Raw genomic sequence first — 17,623 nt, 5'->3', positions numbered from 1 at the left:
TACTTGAAATATTGAAATATTCAAGGCTATAGGCAGAGTGCTGGAAAGTGGGACCAGTGTAAGCAACAGCATATTTTTATCAGTACATAGTCAATGGGACAAAGGACCTCTTCTGTCCTGTATGACAACCCTTGGAAGAATTTTGTCTTGCCCCAGTTCCTTCTCAACTTTACGTACGGATAGTCTATCCAATATCACAAAAAAATTTAAATTCTTCTATCGACTAAGCTTTCTCCTATCACCGTGTTCTGGGCTTCATCTCCTTCCTTAATAAAGACAGATGCAAATGATTCATTCAAGCCATGCCTCCACATGTAAATTTACCTTTTGGTTTCTATTCCTTTTGACATCCTTTTGTTGTTTATGTACAGATAGAAAACTTGGGATCCTCCTCTATATTAGCTGCTAGAACATTTTCATAATACTTCTTTGCTCCTCTCAAATGCACTTGCTACCTGACACCTGCAATAAGCAATTTTTTTCTTTACCTTAATCACCATTTCTTTTCCATCCAGGAAGCTCTGAATTTGTTGACCCTACTTTTTCCCTTTTGAGGGAAAGTACATTGAGACTGAATAATATCATCTTTGGAGGTGGCCTATTGTTCAGTTACTGTTCTCCCCACTAATCTTTGGCTCCAGTCTCTCTGATCTGGCTCTACTATTGATTCATTAAAGTCAGTTTGCCTCAGTTGATTATCCTTATTGGGAAGTGTCTATTCATGCTTTCCACTATCAGCTGAAACCTTACAGTGTGGAGTGGGGAGAAAGAATAAATGATAGGTGGAGATGAAGCCCACTGAGAGAAACAACAGTTGGGTAGACAAAGGTAAGGATAATAGATAATGATGAGCTGGGGAGAAAGAAAAGCTATTAACGGGACTGTCAGTAGGTGAAAATAGATTGACTGTGTTGAAAGCAGCCCTTGTGATGAGAAAGCCTGAGGTGTGGGGGTTGGTGAAGGACATGGAAGGAGGTGCTCAGGTCCTAAAATTATTGAACTCAATGTCAAGTCCTGAAGACTGTCAGGTTCAAGTGGAAAAGGCTTCCAGCTTAGAGCCATACACAGATACACAGCACGGAAACGGACCCTTCGGGCCAACTTGTCCATGCTGACCAAATTAATTATCCTCAATTAATCTAGTCCCATTTGCCAACATTTGGTCCACATCCCTCAGAACCCTTCCTATTCATATACCCATCTGGATGCTTTTTAAATGTTGTAATTGTACAAGCCTCCACCAGTTCCCTCTGGCAGCTCATTCCATACACCATCCTCCGCGTGAAAACGTTACCCCTTAGGTCCCTTTAAATTTTCCCCCTCTCACCTTAAACATATGCCCCCTACTTTTGGATTTCCCCACTCTGCAGAAAAAGGATCCATGCCCCTCATGATTTTATAAACCTCTACAAGGTCACCCCTCAGCCTCTGACGCTTTAGGGAAAACAGCCCCAGCCTGTTCTGCCTCTCCCTATAGCTCAAACACTTCGACCCTGACAAAATCCTTGTAATTCTTTGCTGAACCCTTTCAAGTTTCACAACATTCTTCCTGCAGGCAGGGAGATCAAAATTATATGCAGCATTCCAAAAGTGGCCTAACCAATGTCCAGTGTTGCAGCAACATGATCTCCAAATTGCTCTACTCAATGCACTGACCAATAAAGGCAAGCATACCAAACATTTCTTCACTATCCTATGTACCTGTAATCCAAGGTCTCTTTGTTCAGCAACATGCCACAGGACCTTACTATTAAGTGTACAAATCCTGCCCTTATTTGCCTTTCCAAAATCAGCACCTCACATTATCTGAATTAAATTGCATCTGCCACTCCTTGGTCCATCAAGATCGTGTTGCACTCTGAGGGAACCTTTGCTGTTGTCCACTACACCTTCAATTTATGTAATCTGCAAACTTACTCACTATCTCTTATGCTCACATCCAAATCATTTATATAAATGACAAAAAATATTGGACCCAGCACTAATCCTTGTGGCACTCCACTGGTCACAAGCCTCCAGTCTAATTAGCAGCCCTCCACCAACACCCTCTGTCTTCTACAGTCAAGCCGGCTCGGTACCCAAAGAGCGAGCTCTCCCTCAACTCAGCATAACCTAACCTTGCTAACCAGTCTACCATGAGGAACCTTGAACATCTTATTGAAGTCCATACAGATCATGTCCACCCCTCAGGCCTCATCAATTCTCCTCTTCTTCAAAACATTCAGTCAAGTTTGTGAGACACTATGTTCTACGCACTAAAGCCATGCTGACTATCCCATATCAGTCCTTACCTTTTCAAATATATGTAAATCCTGTCCCTCAGGATTCCCTCCAACAACATGCCCACCACTGATGTCAGGCACACTGGTCTATAGCTCCCTGGCTTTTCCTTACCACCTTTCTTAAATAGTAGCATCACTTAAATTGCAGTCTGTGGCTATCGATGATACAACTGTCTCAGCAAGGGGCCCAGCAATCGCTTCACTATCTTCCCACAGAGTTCTAGGATAGACCTGATTATGCATCGAGGATTTATCCATCTTTATACATTTTCAGATATCCAGCACCACCTCCTCTGTAATATGGACATTTTTCAAGATATCGCCATTCATGTCCTTACGGTCTGTATCTTCCAAAGTCTTCCCCACAGTAAACATTGAAGCAAAATAATCCTTTAGTGTCTCCCCCATCTCCTGCAATTCCACATAGATGACCTTACTGATCTTTAAGGGGCCCTATTCTCTCATAAATGGGAGGGAAACAGGGTTGGGGAGAAGGTAGCTGATAAAACAATAGGTGGATGAAGGTGATAGGTCAGCCCGCAGTGCCGAATTGGAGGCTTGGAATTGGGATAATGTGGGCAGAAGGGAAATGAGGAAACTGTTGAAACCCCACATTCATACCATGTGGTTGCAGGGCCCCAAGGTCGAATATGAGGTGTTTTTTCTCCAGGCGTCAGATGGTAACTGGCAGTGCAGGCTTTGATAATAGCTGATGTTACAAAGCTAGATGGGAAAGCTGGTGCAATAAGCTCATACAATTGTAGGGCTCATATGGTAGGGCCTTGGATAGTGCGTAGAAAAGAGGGACCTCGAAATGCAGGCACGTAATTCTTTGAAGTTCGCATCATATATAGACAGGCTGATTTAAAAGGCTTTTGGCATGCTTGCCTTCATTGCTCAGTCCTTTCAGTATAGGAAATGAGAAGTCACATTGAGGTTGTGCACAACATTGGTCAGAATCTTCTGGAATACTACATCCAGTTCTGATAATCCAGTTATACGAAGGATATTATTAAGCTGGAGGGAGTTCAGAAGAGATTTGCCAGGGTGAGATTAGATTCTCTACAGTGTGGAAACAGGCCCTCACTGTCCCTCCGAAGAGAAACCCACCCAAACCCATTCCCCTACCCTATATTTACCCCTGACGAATGCACCTGACCTGCATATCTTTGGATTGTGGTAAGAAACTGGAGCACCTGGAGGAAGCCCACGCAGACACAAGGAGAATGTGCAAACTCCACACAGACAGGCAGGAATCGAACCCAGGACCCTGATGCTGTGAGGCAATAGTGCTAACCACAGGCTCCCATAGAAAAATACACGTGTTATAAAAATACACCATTTTAGGTGTATGGAGTATTTAATACACCATACTAGGTGTTCCCTAGTATGGAGGGTTGAGTTATAAAGGATAGGCTGGGACTTCTTTCAATGGAGTTTTGGAGGTCAAGATACGAGCTGATGGAATAAAATAATGAGGAGTACAGGTAAGGGTTAATGTTGTCGTTTGGATGGAAAAGAGGGCACATTTTTAAGGTGAGAAGAAAAAATTTAAAAGGGACATGACAGGCAAGTTTTTTTTGAAGAGGTGGTTGGCATTGAGAAAGTATATAAGGAATGAGCAGGTAGGGAAAGAGTTACGTTTTTAGTTTTGTGAAACAAAACTTCCTCCTTTGGGTCTAGTTGCTGGTGCCAATAAAGCAGCCAAGACAGAAACACTAAGTATTGAAGTACAGGGCTGTCCTTTCAGACCATCCAGTCTGGGAAATTTTCTTTCCACAGTCATCACTGCTACTTGGAGGGAGTGGGGAAGCTCACCACACTACATAGGGCTCCATCTCTCAGCTTCAAAACAAACCAAGTCTTTTTCATTTGTGTGAGGAAGATAAAATCTAGAGGCCACCAATAGTAGATAACATTGGGACCTCAATTATTTATTTCAATGATTTGGCTGAAAGGAATGAATGCAAGGCTGCTAAATTTGTTGATGACACAAAGAAAGGTGGGAAAATATACTCTCAATAGGATATAAGAAATGTGCAAAGGATTACAGACTGGCTAAGTGAATAGGGAAAACAAAATGCCAGCTGGAGCATAACGTGGGAAAGTATAAATTTATCCACTTTGGCAGGAAGAATAAATGAATAGATTATTGAAATGAAAGAAGAAATTTGAAATCTTGGTAGTACAGAGTGATCTGGGTGCCCTGGCATGATCCACAAAAAGATAGTATGCAGATGCAAGTGATTAAGAACACAAATGAAAGCTGGTATTCTAGCAAGGGGAATGGAATATAAATGTTATGAAGTGTATGGTCTTGGTGAGACCACATCTGGAGTACTGTGTAGAGAGTTTGGGTCTTCATACTTCAAAGATGTTATTATATCTGAAGCAACTCAGAAGTTGATTCTTGGGATTAAAGGGCTGATTTATAATCTAGGAGATATTGTTTAAAAGAAGAAAGTGAGGTCTGCAATTGCTGGAGATCAGAGCTGAAAATGTGTTGCTGGAAAAGCGCAGCAGGTCAGGCAGCATCCAAGGAGCAGGAGATTCGATGTTTCGGGCATAAGCCCTTCTTCAGGAATCCTTTACCAGCAACACATTTTCAGCTCAGATATTGCTTAAAAAACAGGAATCTCCCTTTTAAAACTGTGACGAGGAGAACTTCAATTTATTTAAAGCAGCTAGACAGTAAGGACATGAGGAAGGACAGAATGGGGGGACCTGATGATAGATTTAAGATGGAAGGAGGTTTAAGTGGAGCATAAACACTGCAACGACTATTTGGGCCAAATGGCCTGTTTGAGTACCATCTATTCAATTCACGCACTACCTCAATTTCCATGGAATTTGCTATTTTAACGCATAACCCTCAATTTGGAATTGTGCACTCAAGACTGTGGCATTAGTCAAACAGAGAAGGTACAAGAAAATTGTAAGTTTAAAAATAAAAAATTACCAAATCAAAGAAAATCCAACAGCAATCTGAGAGCTTTGCATATGTTAGTAGCTTATTCAGAAATGTCTATGCCAATAAAAGTATATCTTGCCTCATTCGACCTCCAGAAAACAAACCACATCAAAACAGCTGTGGTGGTGGAAGCAGAGTCATTGGGGACATTTAAGCGACCCCAATGGACATGCACATGGATAGTAGCAAGTTGAGGGGTGCGTAGGTTAAGTTACTATATTTCACATTAGGATTAAACCTCGACACAACATTGTGGGCCAAAGGGCCTGTTCTGTGCTGTATTTTTCTATGTTCTAAACTATTTTGATCACTTACAACTAAGTCTAGTTTGGAGCAATACCCTGTAAAAATTCTGGGCTTGAGTGATCAGCATCAGGAGCGTAAACCAGCACATCAAAAAGCAGCTTTGATCTTAACTCTCCTGTTACAGCTCAATATGAGTAACCAAAGTTTCTCACTAAAGCACACTAGTAATAACTAAACGCTTCTGTTAAAACTACTAACAATCAAACTTTCTTAAAGCCCCTTCGTTGTAATTTGTAGTAAAGCCCTTTGCGAGTAACCTGACCTCATTACTAATCACCCTGGTCAAGCCCACTGCTAACAAACCAACTTTCTTGTTAAAGCTCATTGCTAATAACACAACCCTACAGTTATTGTTTGTTGCAAGTAGCGCAACTCTTCAATCAAAATATATTGCAAGTAATTTGACTTTCTCATTAAAGTTACTAGTAGCCAGTTTTCATTTTTATAGCTTCTTTGGCGCAGTAGAACATTCCAAGTCTCCATGGGTGAGCATAGAGGACAAAGATAACCAAAACCTTATTCAAAGAGGCAAGTTTTAAGGTGTATGTTAAAGGAGAAGACATATAGAAGAGAGAGCTAAACGTGTTTAGGAAGAGAACTCCAGAGGATATGGTTTAGCTATTTGGAGACAGAAGCCAAAAGAAGATTGGTGATATAAAAGTGGGGCCAGAATCAGTGCAGCATGGTGATTCAAAGATTTTGTATGTGAGAGGTGGCCACAGGTTAGAATGGAGCAAAGCTGTGATACGTGGATATGAGAATTAAATTTTTAAAAATTGCATTGTCAGACTGGACTAATATAGATCAACAGGGATTGGCACATGATAGAATCTAGGAGCACAGTTTTGCACAAATTTCTCTCATCTTATAATCATTGAACATATAACCACTATGGTGTAGAAGAAAGCCATTCAGCCCATTGAATCCACACCGACTCTCCAAAGAGCATCCTGCCCAGACCCACCCCTTACCCTATACCTGTAACCACGTATTTCCCATGCTTAACCCACCTAGCATACACATCGCTAGACATGATGGGCAATTTAGCATGGCCAATCCACCTAACCTGCACATCTTTGGACTGAGAGGGGAAACCGGAGCACCCAGATTCGGGAGAACTTGCAAACTCCACACAGTCTGAGGCTGGAATCGAACTTGGTCCCTGGCGCTGTGAGGCAACAATGCTATCCACTGAGCCACCATGTCACCCCTGTGTAATCTGTACAAGACATGCAGGAGATTGATCAAACGGATATTGGAATAGCCCAACCTACTGGAAAAAGATTAAGGTTTTAATAAATTGTTGTAATCTGCTGCTTATAATACGACTTGAGTACAATACTTGAGTTGTGCTGAAATCTTGTTGATAAATGAAATGGGAGGGAGGGAAGACTATCCGGGTACGGAATGGTGCAGAGTTAAAGCTTTTCAACTTACATTCATGAGGACAGGCATAAAAATGCCAAATTTCAAAGGGAGAAATTATTATTCTGCATGGGAACAAGCTGTTTAATGTGACTACTCTTAGGCTGTTCACAATCGAAGACAGGACTTAGAGCCATATTCACTGCGGTGTATCTATCATTAGACTACACACAGATGGGGGTTCAAGAAGCAACTAGAATTGAATCAACAGTGAACTAACCTTAACCCTATATTGCAGGCAAAAAACTCAAATTATGCAAACAATAGCCAAGAAATAATCACCTGTTCTGGTATTTGGTGACTTGCAAAACATTAAAGAATTCTTAAAGAATCAGCCATAGAAATTCGAATTAGTTAATTCTCTCACTCCAAAACTGGTTATTTCAGCTTGTTTCCATTTTATTAGTTACTCAGAAAATCAATTCTTCTCTAATCACTGGGGCTGGAATTTCTTTCAAGTTAACAAAACCCATAGTTTTGAAAATAACACACCACTTCCACCCTTATGGACAAAGAACTCAACACCTCATTCAGTGAGTTTTAAAGATCACGATTGCCCTTAATGCCAAGTTCACTAGTAGTAGAAGGGGTTTTATAATGTTGGAAACATTGTCTTGGTTTGCGCCTCATTGTTTGGGCAAACCTTACGAGAAACATGCTTGCATACTTGTAAGGCAAGGACAACAAAACAATGTGTGGGAATGACCATCAATGCTAGAGGTTGAGATACTTGCGTCATTCCACTCTGAAGCCATATTGCAGCCATCTCACTCCTATGGAATGGAAGATAATGGAAAAGGAAATAAATTCTTGCATGGCCCAACATGCACTACTCCCCTCAAAATTTTAATTCACTTTATGAGTTTTAAAATTTGCATTCACCAGAGAACCGATCCGTCTCAAGATGCACTCACTCACTGCCCAATCAAATTTTTTTCAGGACAGGGACTTTGTAAGACATTTCATTTCCATCAGCTATAAACAGTAATGCTGAATTGCATCAATTTGAGACACAACATTCATCACCTCTGCCATCAATATACAAGATGATGGGTATGCTGGAAAAAGTGATTTGTTACTGGACGAGTAAATGCAGCGCTAGTTCACTAATTTGGTAAATCTAAGTACCACCACGGCACATTGGGAATTTGATGAGAAGCAAACTATTTAAATTCCATGTGTTGTCAACCAGAGACTCTACCTGCTGCATTGACCATGACACACTGAATTTAAAATTATGAAGCATGACGCCACAACTGTATACATTATGCATACAGTATCTCTATGCAAAACATAGCATCCATAGATAAAAGCAGAGAAGTTATGTTGGAACTGTAAAGGGACTTTGGTACAGCCACAACTGAAGTACTGTGTACAGTTCTGATCACTGCACAATAGGAAAAATGGAAGTGCACTGAACAGAATGCAGAGGAGATTCATCAGGACGTTGCTTGGGATAGAACGCTTAACTTCAAAGACAGGCTGGATAAACTTAGGTTATTCTCTTTGGTGGTGGTGATGTGAGGCATACCTGATACGAGTATATAAGCTAATGAGGGGCAAGGACAAGGCAGGTAGAAAGCAGCTGCTTCCCTTAACTGAAGAGTCAATAACAAAGGTGCAACATTTTCAAGTGAAATGCAAGAGGTTTAGAGGGGACTTGAGGATTTTTGTTCCATCTAGAGGGTGGTAGAGGTCTGGAATGTACTGCTTGGGAGGCTTGTATCTTCACAGTAGGCAGTGGTGATTTTGGCAGTAAATACTTGATAACACAAAGGGCCTCTTTTGTACTGCATGATTCGATGATGAGATGAATGATACTCCTTTCCAAAGGAAAGGTACTCAGTAATTTTCCGAGTATAGTGCTTCATAGCAGACACTGGACGGCCAGCCCAGCTTTTCCACTGCCTCCATTCAAGGTGTTAACAGAAACTATTCTGATGAAGCCCACTGTAGCCCATTGCCTTCCAATCAGTTACATTACGCACTGTCCTTAATAAATGGTACAGCTACTTTATATTCATATGCATAGACAAGATAATGTAGGAATAATTAAAAGGTCAGTTTATGTTAGCTGATGATAGGGCTTCACTGACCTGTCGAGTTAATTGCAACTGAAATATTGTGAAATTAACAGCTGCAGAGTTTCCATAGACATTAAATTGTGTGTTTGCAAGAAAGAAAGAAAGCTTTGAACCTTCTGCAGAAAATGTGAAATACATGCAGTACTTCAGTAAGTACCATGTGACTGAGCACATGGTGGAAACGGGTTCTCATAAACACAACCACTGCAGGATAACACAGAACACTCTGGGAAAACATCATTAATGCACAAAGAGCAAACAGGCCTCCCCTGTGCAAACACCAGTGCACACAGCATACCACTATCCTGCATAAATATCGCCATATTTTACACAGAATAAACTTTGTGCTAAGCTCGCTCAAGGGTATGTGACTAATCTAATGCCAATATGGGAAATATTGAGTATCAAGACCATAGCACCTCTCATTCAAGCTTGATCCTGTTCAACTTAGGTAAAAAAGTTCCTATTTACATGGTCCTAACGTTTTACTCACTCAAATGATTAGAGGCACAGTGAATTTCAACGAAGGAATGGCTGAGTTACAATGGAGCTTTGTGATCTGACTAGCCTGCTGCTATGGCAATAACTATGGCTTCCACGGTGTGGAAGCTTTAGAAAGTCACACTGATAACTCCACGAGCAATTGATTCTCCAAGTGAGAATGGCCCTGACTTGAGACTGATGGACCAGTGCAATCAAAGATCAGTGTTGGTGACTGGAGGAGGAAATTAAAATATCCAGTTCAGTAAAGGGCAGAATTACAATCTTGTAGTTGGACTGAAGCACATTGTTGTGGTAATTTAGAACAAAGTTAAAAAGCACAATACCAGGTTATAGTCCAAAAGGTTTATTTGGAAGCGCTGGCTTTCAGAGCGCTGCTCTTTCATCAGGTAGCTAGTGGAGCAGAAGCATAGGACACAATTTATAGCAAAATATCAAAGTGTTATACAACTGATGCAATGTATTGAACAAACCTACATTGCTGTTAAGTATTTAATCACTTAGAACTGGGTGCAGTTTTTGATAGATTAATATGTAAATCCCAGAATTTCTTTCAAGTCACAGTCTTGAGATAACAAGGTTTTTTCAAAAAAGTGACATCTTAGCTCAGACAATGCATTAAAGGTGTGAGATTTGAGTCTGTCTGTATCACCTCCTTGCTCTTGTACTCCATATCCCTATTAATAAAGCTGAAGACGCTGTATGGTTTACTTTATGCTCTCTCTACCTGTTTTGTCACCTTCGGTGATCTGTGATATATACACACCTAGTCCCTCTGCTCCTGTATCCCCTTTAGAATTGAAATCCCCATTTTACACTGTCTTTGAACATTTTCCCTCCCAAACTGTATTCCCTCATTTTTCTATAGTCAGCCTCATCTACCACCTATTCTTCCATTCCACCAAGTGGTGCACACTCGAGTTCTACACTGAACACTTTTGGACATTAGACGCACTTGGGTTGTTGGGGCTTTCAGAGTCCAAACACACTAAAATTGCAAAATCATCTCAAAGCCATAAACAACAAGTATAATGAATTCCATCAGAGAATGTAAATGTCATGCCGGTCAGAACTCATCTGCAGTACTGTGTTCAGCTTTGGCTGCCAGATACTGAGTAAGGAGGAGAGAAAGGATAAACTTGAGTTATAGAGATGAAGTTGTGTGTTCTTCTGATCAAGACATTAAAATAATTATGCAATTTGACGGGGTAAATGCAAAATTCTACCTCTTTGGTAGAAGAAAGTTGTCCAATAGAAGGCTACAATGACATGGGAGGAGAAAGTGAGGTCTGCAGATGCTGGAGATCAGAGCTGAAAATGTGTTGCTGGAAAAGCACAGCAGGTCAGGCAGCATCCAAGGAACAGGAAATTCGACGTTTCGGGCATAAGCCCTTCATCAGGAAAGGGCTTATGCTTGAAACGTCGAATTTCCTGTTCCTTGGATGCTGCCTGACCTGCTGCGCTTTTCCAGCAACACATTTTCAGCTACAATGACATATGCACTAATTTTAGCAGAAAGCACCTCTTGTACTCACTTGATCCAAGTAGACACTTCACATCTGTGTATTTATTCAACAATGTACAATTACATTATCAATGGAATAAACCAGTCTCAACAATAGCAATCACCTTGCTTACTTTCCAATCATTTTATCAAACAAAAACGATTAAAGTTCATATACTTACATGATGTAAAAAAAACTTTGAGGCACCTATTATTCAGTTGATTTATTAATCAAATATATTTTGGACAGAATATTACTTGATAATAAAGAGATGACAGGCAGGGGACAGGAAAGAAGAGAGTGGTGTGGAGGCAGCATCTCAGAATTAAAACTATGCCAGGTTAAAAGCAAACCCAGGAGAAGCCATGTCCTGGCCAAGGTCCTGTCTCTAAAACATTGAACTACTGATGAACTAGTAATTGAGCTACTGAAAAGGGATATTAGCACTCACTTGGGAAGCAAGGGTTCTCTGTGATATGGAAAATAGGTAAGGAATTAAGATCACAAATGACTCACTATGGTAATTTGATGGAACAGGATTACTGAGCCAAATGGCAACTGCCTTGTTCCCATCAGAGGAAACAGATTTGTGTCAACTTTGCCCCACATGGCCTGTTTCTGATCTCAGCTGGTATTACTCTCATCAAGTCCACTTTCATCACTGGCTGCTTCCAGCGAAAGTGGGTTCAGTGACTAGAGGGCACACATTTAAAGTAGTTTATTAAAGAACCAGAGGTAACACAAGGAAATCCTCTTTTGCTGGGAGATATCAGAATCTGGACTGTGCTGCTTGAAAGAGTATTAGAAGCAAACTTGATAGTAACCTAAAAGGAAGCTGGATAAATATTTGAACAGGAACAATTTTGTATGACTGTGCATAGTGGAATAATTGGGTCTCATTAAAGAACAGGACACAGGCACTATCTGCCAACTGACCACCCACCTTGTAAAATTCAGAACTGTTGGAGCACTCCAATCAAGACTGCATTATGTTTGTCAGTTTATTCTAATCTCTCAGATGTAATGTAGCAGATTTCAGCAATTGTAGCAGTCTTCAATAATTGTAGTTTACAGGACTCGTACCTTACTACCAAGTTCCTTTCAGCTTATTTTGTCATTTAGCAAATCAGGGCAGGACTGTTCACCCAACCTTTTGGGGCTGAACACATCGACCCGCATGCTATCTCGGACTTCGGAAGTCCGCAACAGCACCCAAGGCAAAAAGTGGACAAGTTCCTCTTCAGAATCCTTTTCAGACCTGGGACATTTGTACTCTGGAGTAGTTGGTCAGGCGTAAGGGGGAAGGTGATTGTGTAATTCTTAATGTAAATTGTGTAAGATTAAAGATTTACTTTGTGTCTGCTCCAGTTTTCTTATACCCTATACTATGATATAAAATATAAGTTTCACTGAAGTATTGTATGGATTAGGTAAGTTGAATTTTTTCTGTAATAAAGTTCACTGGTAATTTTGAACTCATATTTGAGTCCGTCTGTGCTCTTGTTTGGTCCACCAATTCTGGTGGAGTTCACAGCAGATCCCAGACTATAATTTCACTGTCAAGGACCGAAGGGTGATCCTGGTGAACCGAACCACCCACTCAAGGGGGATATCTGGCCAGGACAGGCAGTCTGATCTCTGTCGGGGGTACTGCTCAAGTAGGTAGGTACCGGATGCCCATTGTCCCACCAACAAGAGAGGGAATTGCCCAGGCATTAGTGGTGGCCACGATTACTGTGTGGGGATAAGTTCCAACTCGCTGGTCAGGTGAGAAACAGAGTTCAGTTCAGCGCTCTCTCTCCAGTGGAGTTTCCCCAGTGCGGCATTCCGGGTCTTTGAAATTTCAGAGCCTACTGGAGCGAGACCATCACTGTAATCGGCAAACCCCAGACACCGGCCTGAGTGCGGAGTAACGGAAAGAGGCCCCTCCACTGGTAGGGGGAATTGGAGGAGAGGGAGGAAGAGAATTGGCAAGGCAGAGGTACAGGCTAAAAATCATTGGATTGATAATTCAGAGCCCCATGCTAACATTCTAGAGATAGGAAGGGAATTCTGAGGAATGACAGAAGAAGAAATTACAGTTCAAAAACATTTAGAATTAAATGAAGCTCGTCTCATAGCAGTCATCCAATTACTGACAATTGTCATAAGGAGATTTTGTTAACTAACATCCTTTAGGGAAAGAAATCTTTCATCCTTACCCAGCAGAGCCTGATGCAATTTCAGCTCCACAGTAATATGTTTTACTCTTGGTTGTCCTCTGTAATGGCCTGAAGCCACTTAGTTCAAGAGTAATTAGTGATGGGTAACATTCTTGCAAGAATAAAACCAAGGCAGCCATTCTGATCCTTGAGTCCATCGTACATTTGATTTTAGCCCTAAAAGATCTCTCTAATTTTGCAGTGTGGCCTTGTTCTGGGTTACACCAGAGGGATAGTTTCCCTGTATTTACCTCAAGATTAGCTGCTCCTTAACCTTCTCAACAAGAAATTGAACTGCAAATCACACAAACAAATGAGGTTATTCAATTGCACAACTGCCGCTTTAAGTACTTTCTCAGCACCACCTCCTTAAAATATAGAAACAACATTCAAGTAAACAATTTAGAACTTTGCCCCACACAAATTAAATAAAGCCATGTCTAGTCTGGAATGTCGTCTGATGGACACTTTACAAAGTTCATGCTGTGCCAACAAATGTCATCACAAGATCACAAATACCCACATGTTGTTAGTGTTGGGGAAGGTTCGGCAAACAATCTCACTTACGGGTGCGGTTTCATTTCAATGTAGTTCTTGGGGATGAAGCCATCTTTTCCATTCAGCTCAGCCTTGTACCAGTTCTGGTCACACTCCTCATTTAAAACCTATAGAGATAACACAGACAAATTATACTGCCAATGAGCAGATGTATGATAGCATGCAACTTGCTTCACTATATTTGAAATCAGGTTTCAGAAAAATGTTAAAGAAAGAACGAACCAGGACTAAAAACAGAAGTCATATAGATATGTTTCAACAAAGATTCAAACAGTCATAAACTATCAAAACAGGCAGAATAAATGCAGTCAAGGGTGTCTTGGATAAGTTTATGAGGTTTTCAATGAAGGCAAAATTCAACTGAAACATGGAATTTTTTTCTCAGCTGCTACCCAATTACTAAAAGCCTTTGTACTCTCCTGCACGCCCAGTTATTTCCAGCATATCGAGGGGAAAGGTATAAAAAAGACAAGCAGAGAGTGGTACATGTATGGAATGAGCTGCCAGAGGATGTGGTGGATGTGGTACAATTGTAACATTTAAGAGGCATTTGGATGGGTATATGAATAGGAAGGGTTTGGAGGGATATGGGCCGGGTGCTGGCAGGTGGAACTAGATTGGGTTGGGATATCTGGTCGGCGTGGACAGATTGGACCGAAGGGTTTGTTTCCATGCTGTACATCTGACTGTATAACGAAAACCATTCGGACCTGTGATCGGTCCAGTGCCTGGCATGGTTTTAGCATTTTTATACTCCATTCCCTTTCAAATCAGGCCCAACATTCCATTTACTTTCCTTATTACCCATTGAACTCGGAAGGTACGCTTTGGGATTCATGCACTAGGCCCCTGAAACCCCGTGTGCTGCAGCTTCCTATTTCCTTTCTCCGTTTAACTAATATTCAGCTCTTCTATTTCTCCAGCCAAAGTGCAAAATCACACTTTTTCCACACTGTATTCCGTCTGCCAAGTTTTTGACCAAACACATCATCAACATTAACAGTGCACAATGAAGCTTTAATTCCATATAGGCCGTTGGAGCTTAGCCTATTGATATGAAGGTTGGCACTCAGTTGTGGCTTTAATAACAGTAGCTGCAAAATAATTTTCCCTAATCTTACAACATGCAGCCTATTCTGAATGAGGTCAGCAAGAATCATCTCCCCCCACACAAACCATTTTGAAAATTAACTTATTGAATAAATCAGCAAGTCTAACCACCCTTTCACTGACATCCTCATCTCCAAGGTGAACAGGACTGATGATTTTCGTAAAGGTCATATATAAAATAGGTTGATTTATCTGCTGTGGTGCTAACGATCTTGCGCCGTTTTACAAGTTCTCAGAAGAGATCAACGGCTTTGAAACATTACCGGTTCTCTCTTCACAATTATGTCCGACCTGCTGAGTATTGCCAGTGTTATGCATATTACTTTCGATTTCCAGAATCTGCATTGCACTGTTGTGAAGCTGCAGTTTTATACTCGACATCAGCGTTTGACATTCCCTTTTCATCACAATTAACAGTATAAGAGAATGACAAAAACTTGTTTCAAGTTTGAAGGATAAAAGATGTTTCATTTAGTACTAAGGAATAATTCACATTTATCTGAGCAGCAACAGAGTTTATCAGACTCATGGCAAACCTGAGTGTTATGCCGCGATAGACCTGCATTCATCAGCAACGTACCTCGAGGTTCTGACGCTCTGTGCATACAACTGATGTGTAGACATGGATCACAGCATTGACTTCTGGTTCCAGAAGTTGCTGTCACCCATAGACATTGGAGTTCCGTGCAGAAGAAAAATAAATTAGAAGGAATACTGCCCACCGATACCATGCCCCAGAGTTACAACATGACAGAACTGACCCCATCTGTACTACACCATTATATAATGCAGTTGAGTTACTCCCATCAGCACTGTGCCCCATTTACACAGTAACAGGCTTATGCCCCCACCAATTGTGCAGCCTATTACTGAGAGGAGAACCACGTTTTGAAAAAGACTATCTAAAATCTATTTGTCCCTTGCATCACAGATGCAATTTTTCAACCAATTCAATTCACTTCACTTGATAGCAAGAAATGGCTGGAGATCTGGAAGCTGCAAAGTCTATGGGCCCTGATAATATTTTGGAAATAGCACTGAAAATTTGCTCTCGACCTGTTTTACCCCTAGCCAGGCTGTTCCAGTACAGTTACAACACTGGTATCTACCCAACAACATAGAAAATTGCCCAGGTACATCTTGCATACAAAAAGCGGACAATCCAAACCAGCCAATTCCCACGCCATCAGATTATTCGAAGTCAAATGATGGAAGGAGTTATCGACAGTGCTATCAAACAGCACTTGCAAAGCAGTAACCTGTTCACTCGCATTAAGTTCAGGCTCCACCAGGACCACTTGGTTCAAACACATCCAAAGGTCGGGTGCATCACTGTCCTTGATATCAAAGCAGCACTCGACAGTGTGGCATTAAGAAGCCTGATTAAAGCTGAACTAACTGGTAATCAGGGAGAAAACTATCCAATGGTTAGAGTCAAACTTAGAACAAAGAAAAATGGTCACAGTTATTAGAAGCCAGTCATCTCAGTCCCAGGATATCAGTGCAGGGAGTTCTTCAGTAGTGCCCTTAGCCCATCTATGTTCAGTTACTTTATCAATGCCCTTTGTATTATAATGCAAAAGTAGTTATGCTTGCTGATGCTTGCAAAATGTTCAACACCATTTAGGACTTCAGATGATGAAGCAGTCAGTGTCCATTTGCTGCAAAAAACATGGACAAAACCCAGGATTGGGCTGATAAATGGCAAGTAAACTTCAATGCACTTCAAATGCCATGCAACGATCATTTCCCACAAGAGACTTTAACAATTCGACTGGAACTGTTCAAAAATGCAACTAGTAGAGTTAATATGGGGGTGCCAGTGGATATGGTTTACATTGATTTTTAGTTTGCTTTCAATAAGATCCCACGTTAAAAGATTAGCACATAAAATTAAAAAGATATTGTACTGACATGAATGCAGACAGGTTCGCAGACAGGAAACAGAGCAGGAAAATACAGGTCTTTTTCCAAGTGATAAGCAGTGACTTCTGGGGTTCTGCAGGAATCAGTGCTTGGACAGTAGGTATACAAAGTATGCTCATCATGTGTTATATGACAGAATGAAATGTCATATCTCCAAGCTTTCAGACAACTCAAAGCTGGGTGACAGTGAGAGCTGTTAGAAAGTTGTGTGAGGTTATTCACTTTGCTGGCAAAACAGGAAGGCAGATTATCTGAATGGAGATAGATGGGAAAAGGAAAGGGGCAACAAGATCTGGGTGTCCTTGAACACCATTCATTGGAAGCAAGCACGTAGATGCAGGTGACAGCAGCAAAAGGGATATTGGCCTTCACAGCAAATGAATTCAAATGAAGGAGCAAAGATGTCTTGCTGCAATCGTGCAGGGCCTTGATAAAATCACACCTGGCATATTATATGCATTGTTCTCCTAATGGAGAGAGTGCAACAACAGCTTACCACACAGACACCTGGCATGGAAGGACTTAAGTATGAACAGAGACTGGATCAATTCGAATTATATTTTTAAAAATTAGAGGCAATCTCACAGAAACCTATGGAATTCTAACAGGATGAGAAACGCAGGATGTTCCCAATGCCAGTGCCCAGAACCAGGGGTTATAACTTAAGGATACAAAGTAGGCTATTGAGGATTGAGAGGAGAAGAAATTTCTTCATCCTGAGTAGTAAGCCCAAGTAGAATTTACTGCAACAGAG

General features: G+C 41.1%; 1 protein-coding gene across 1 annotated transcript in view; it reads right to left on the bottom strand.

Moving 5' to 3' along the window:
* Nucleotides 1-17,623, bottom strand: part of LOC132827706 (growth factor receptor-bound protein 2) — a 138,377-nt gene that overhangs the window by 30,897 nt on the left and 89,857 nt on the right. The window contains exon 2 of the mRNA XM_060844386.1: nt 13,843-13,940. Coding sequence (XP_060700369.1) covers nt 13,843-13,940 — 98 coding nt within the window. The remainder of the gene's footprint in view (nt 1-13,842; nt 13,941-17,623) is intronic.

This window comes from Hemiscyllium ocellatum, chromosome 25 (assembly GCF_020745735.1).
Source record: "Hemiscyllium ocellatum isolate sHemOce1 chromosome 25, sHemOce1.pat.X.cur, whole genome shotgun sequence".
Taxonomy (NCBI): domain Eukaryota; kingdom Metazoa; phylum Chordata; class Chondrichthyes; order Orectolobiformes; family Hemiscylliidae; genus Hemiscyllium; species Hemiscyllium ocellatum.
This window is presented reverse-complemented; position numbering and strand designations above follow the sequence as displayed.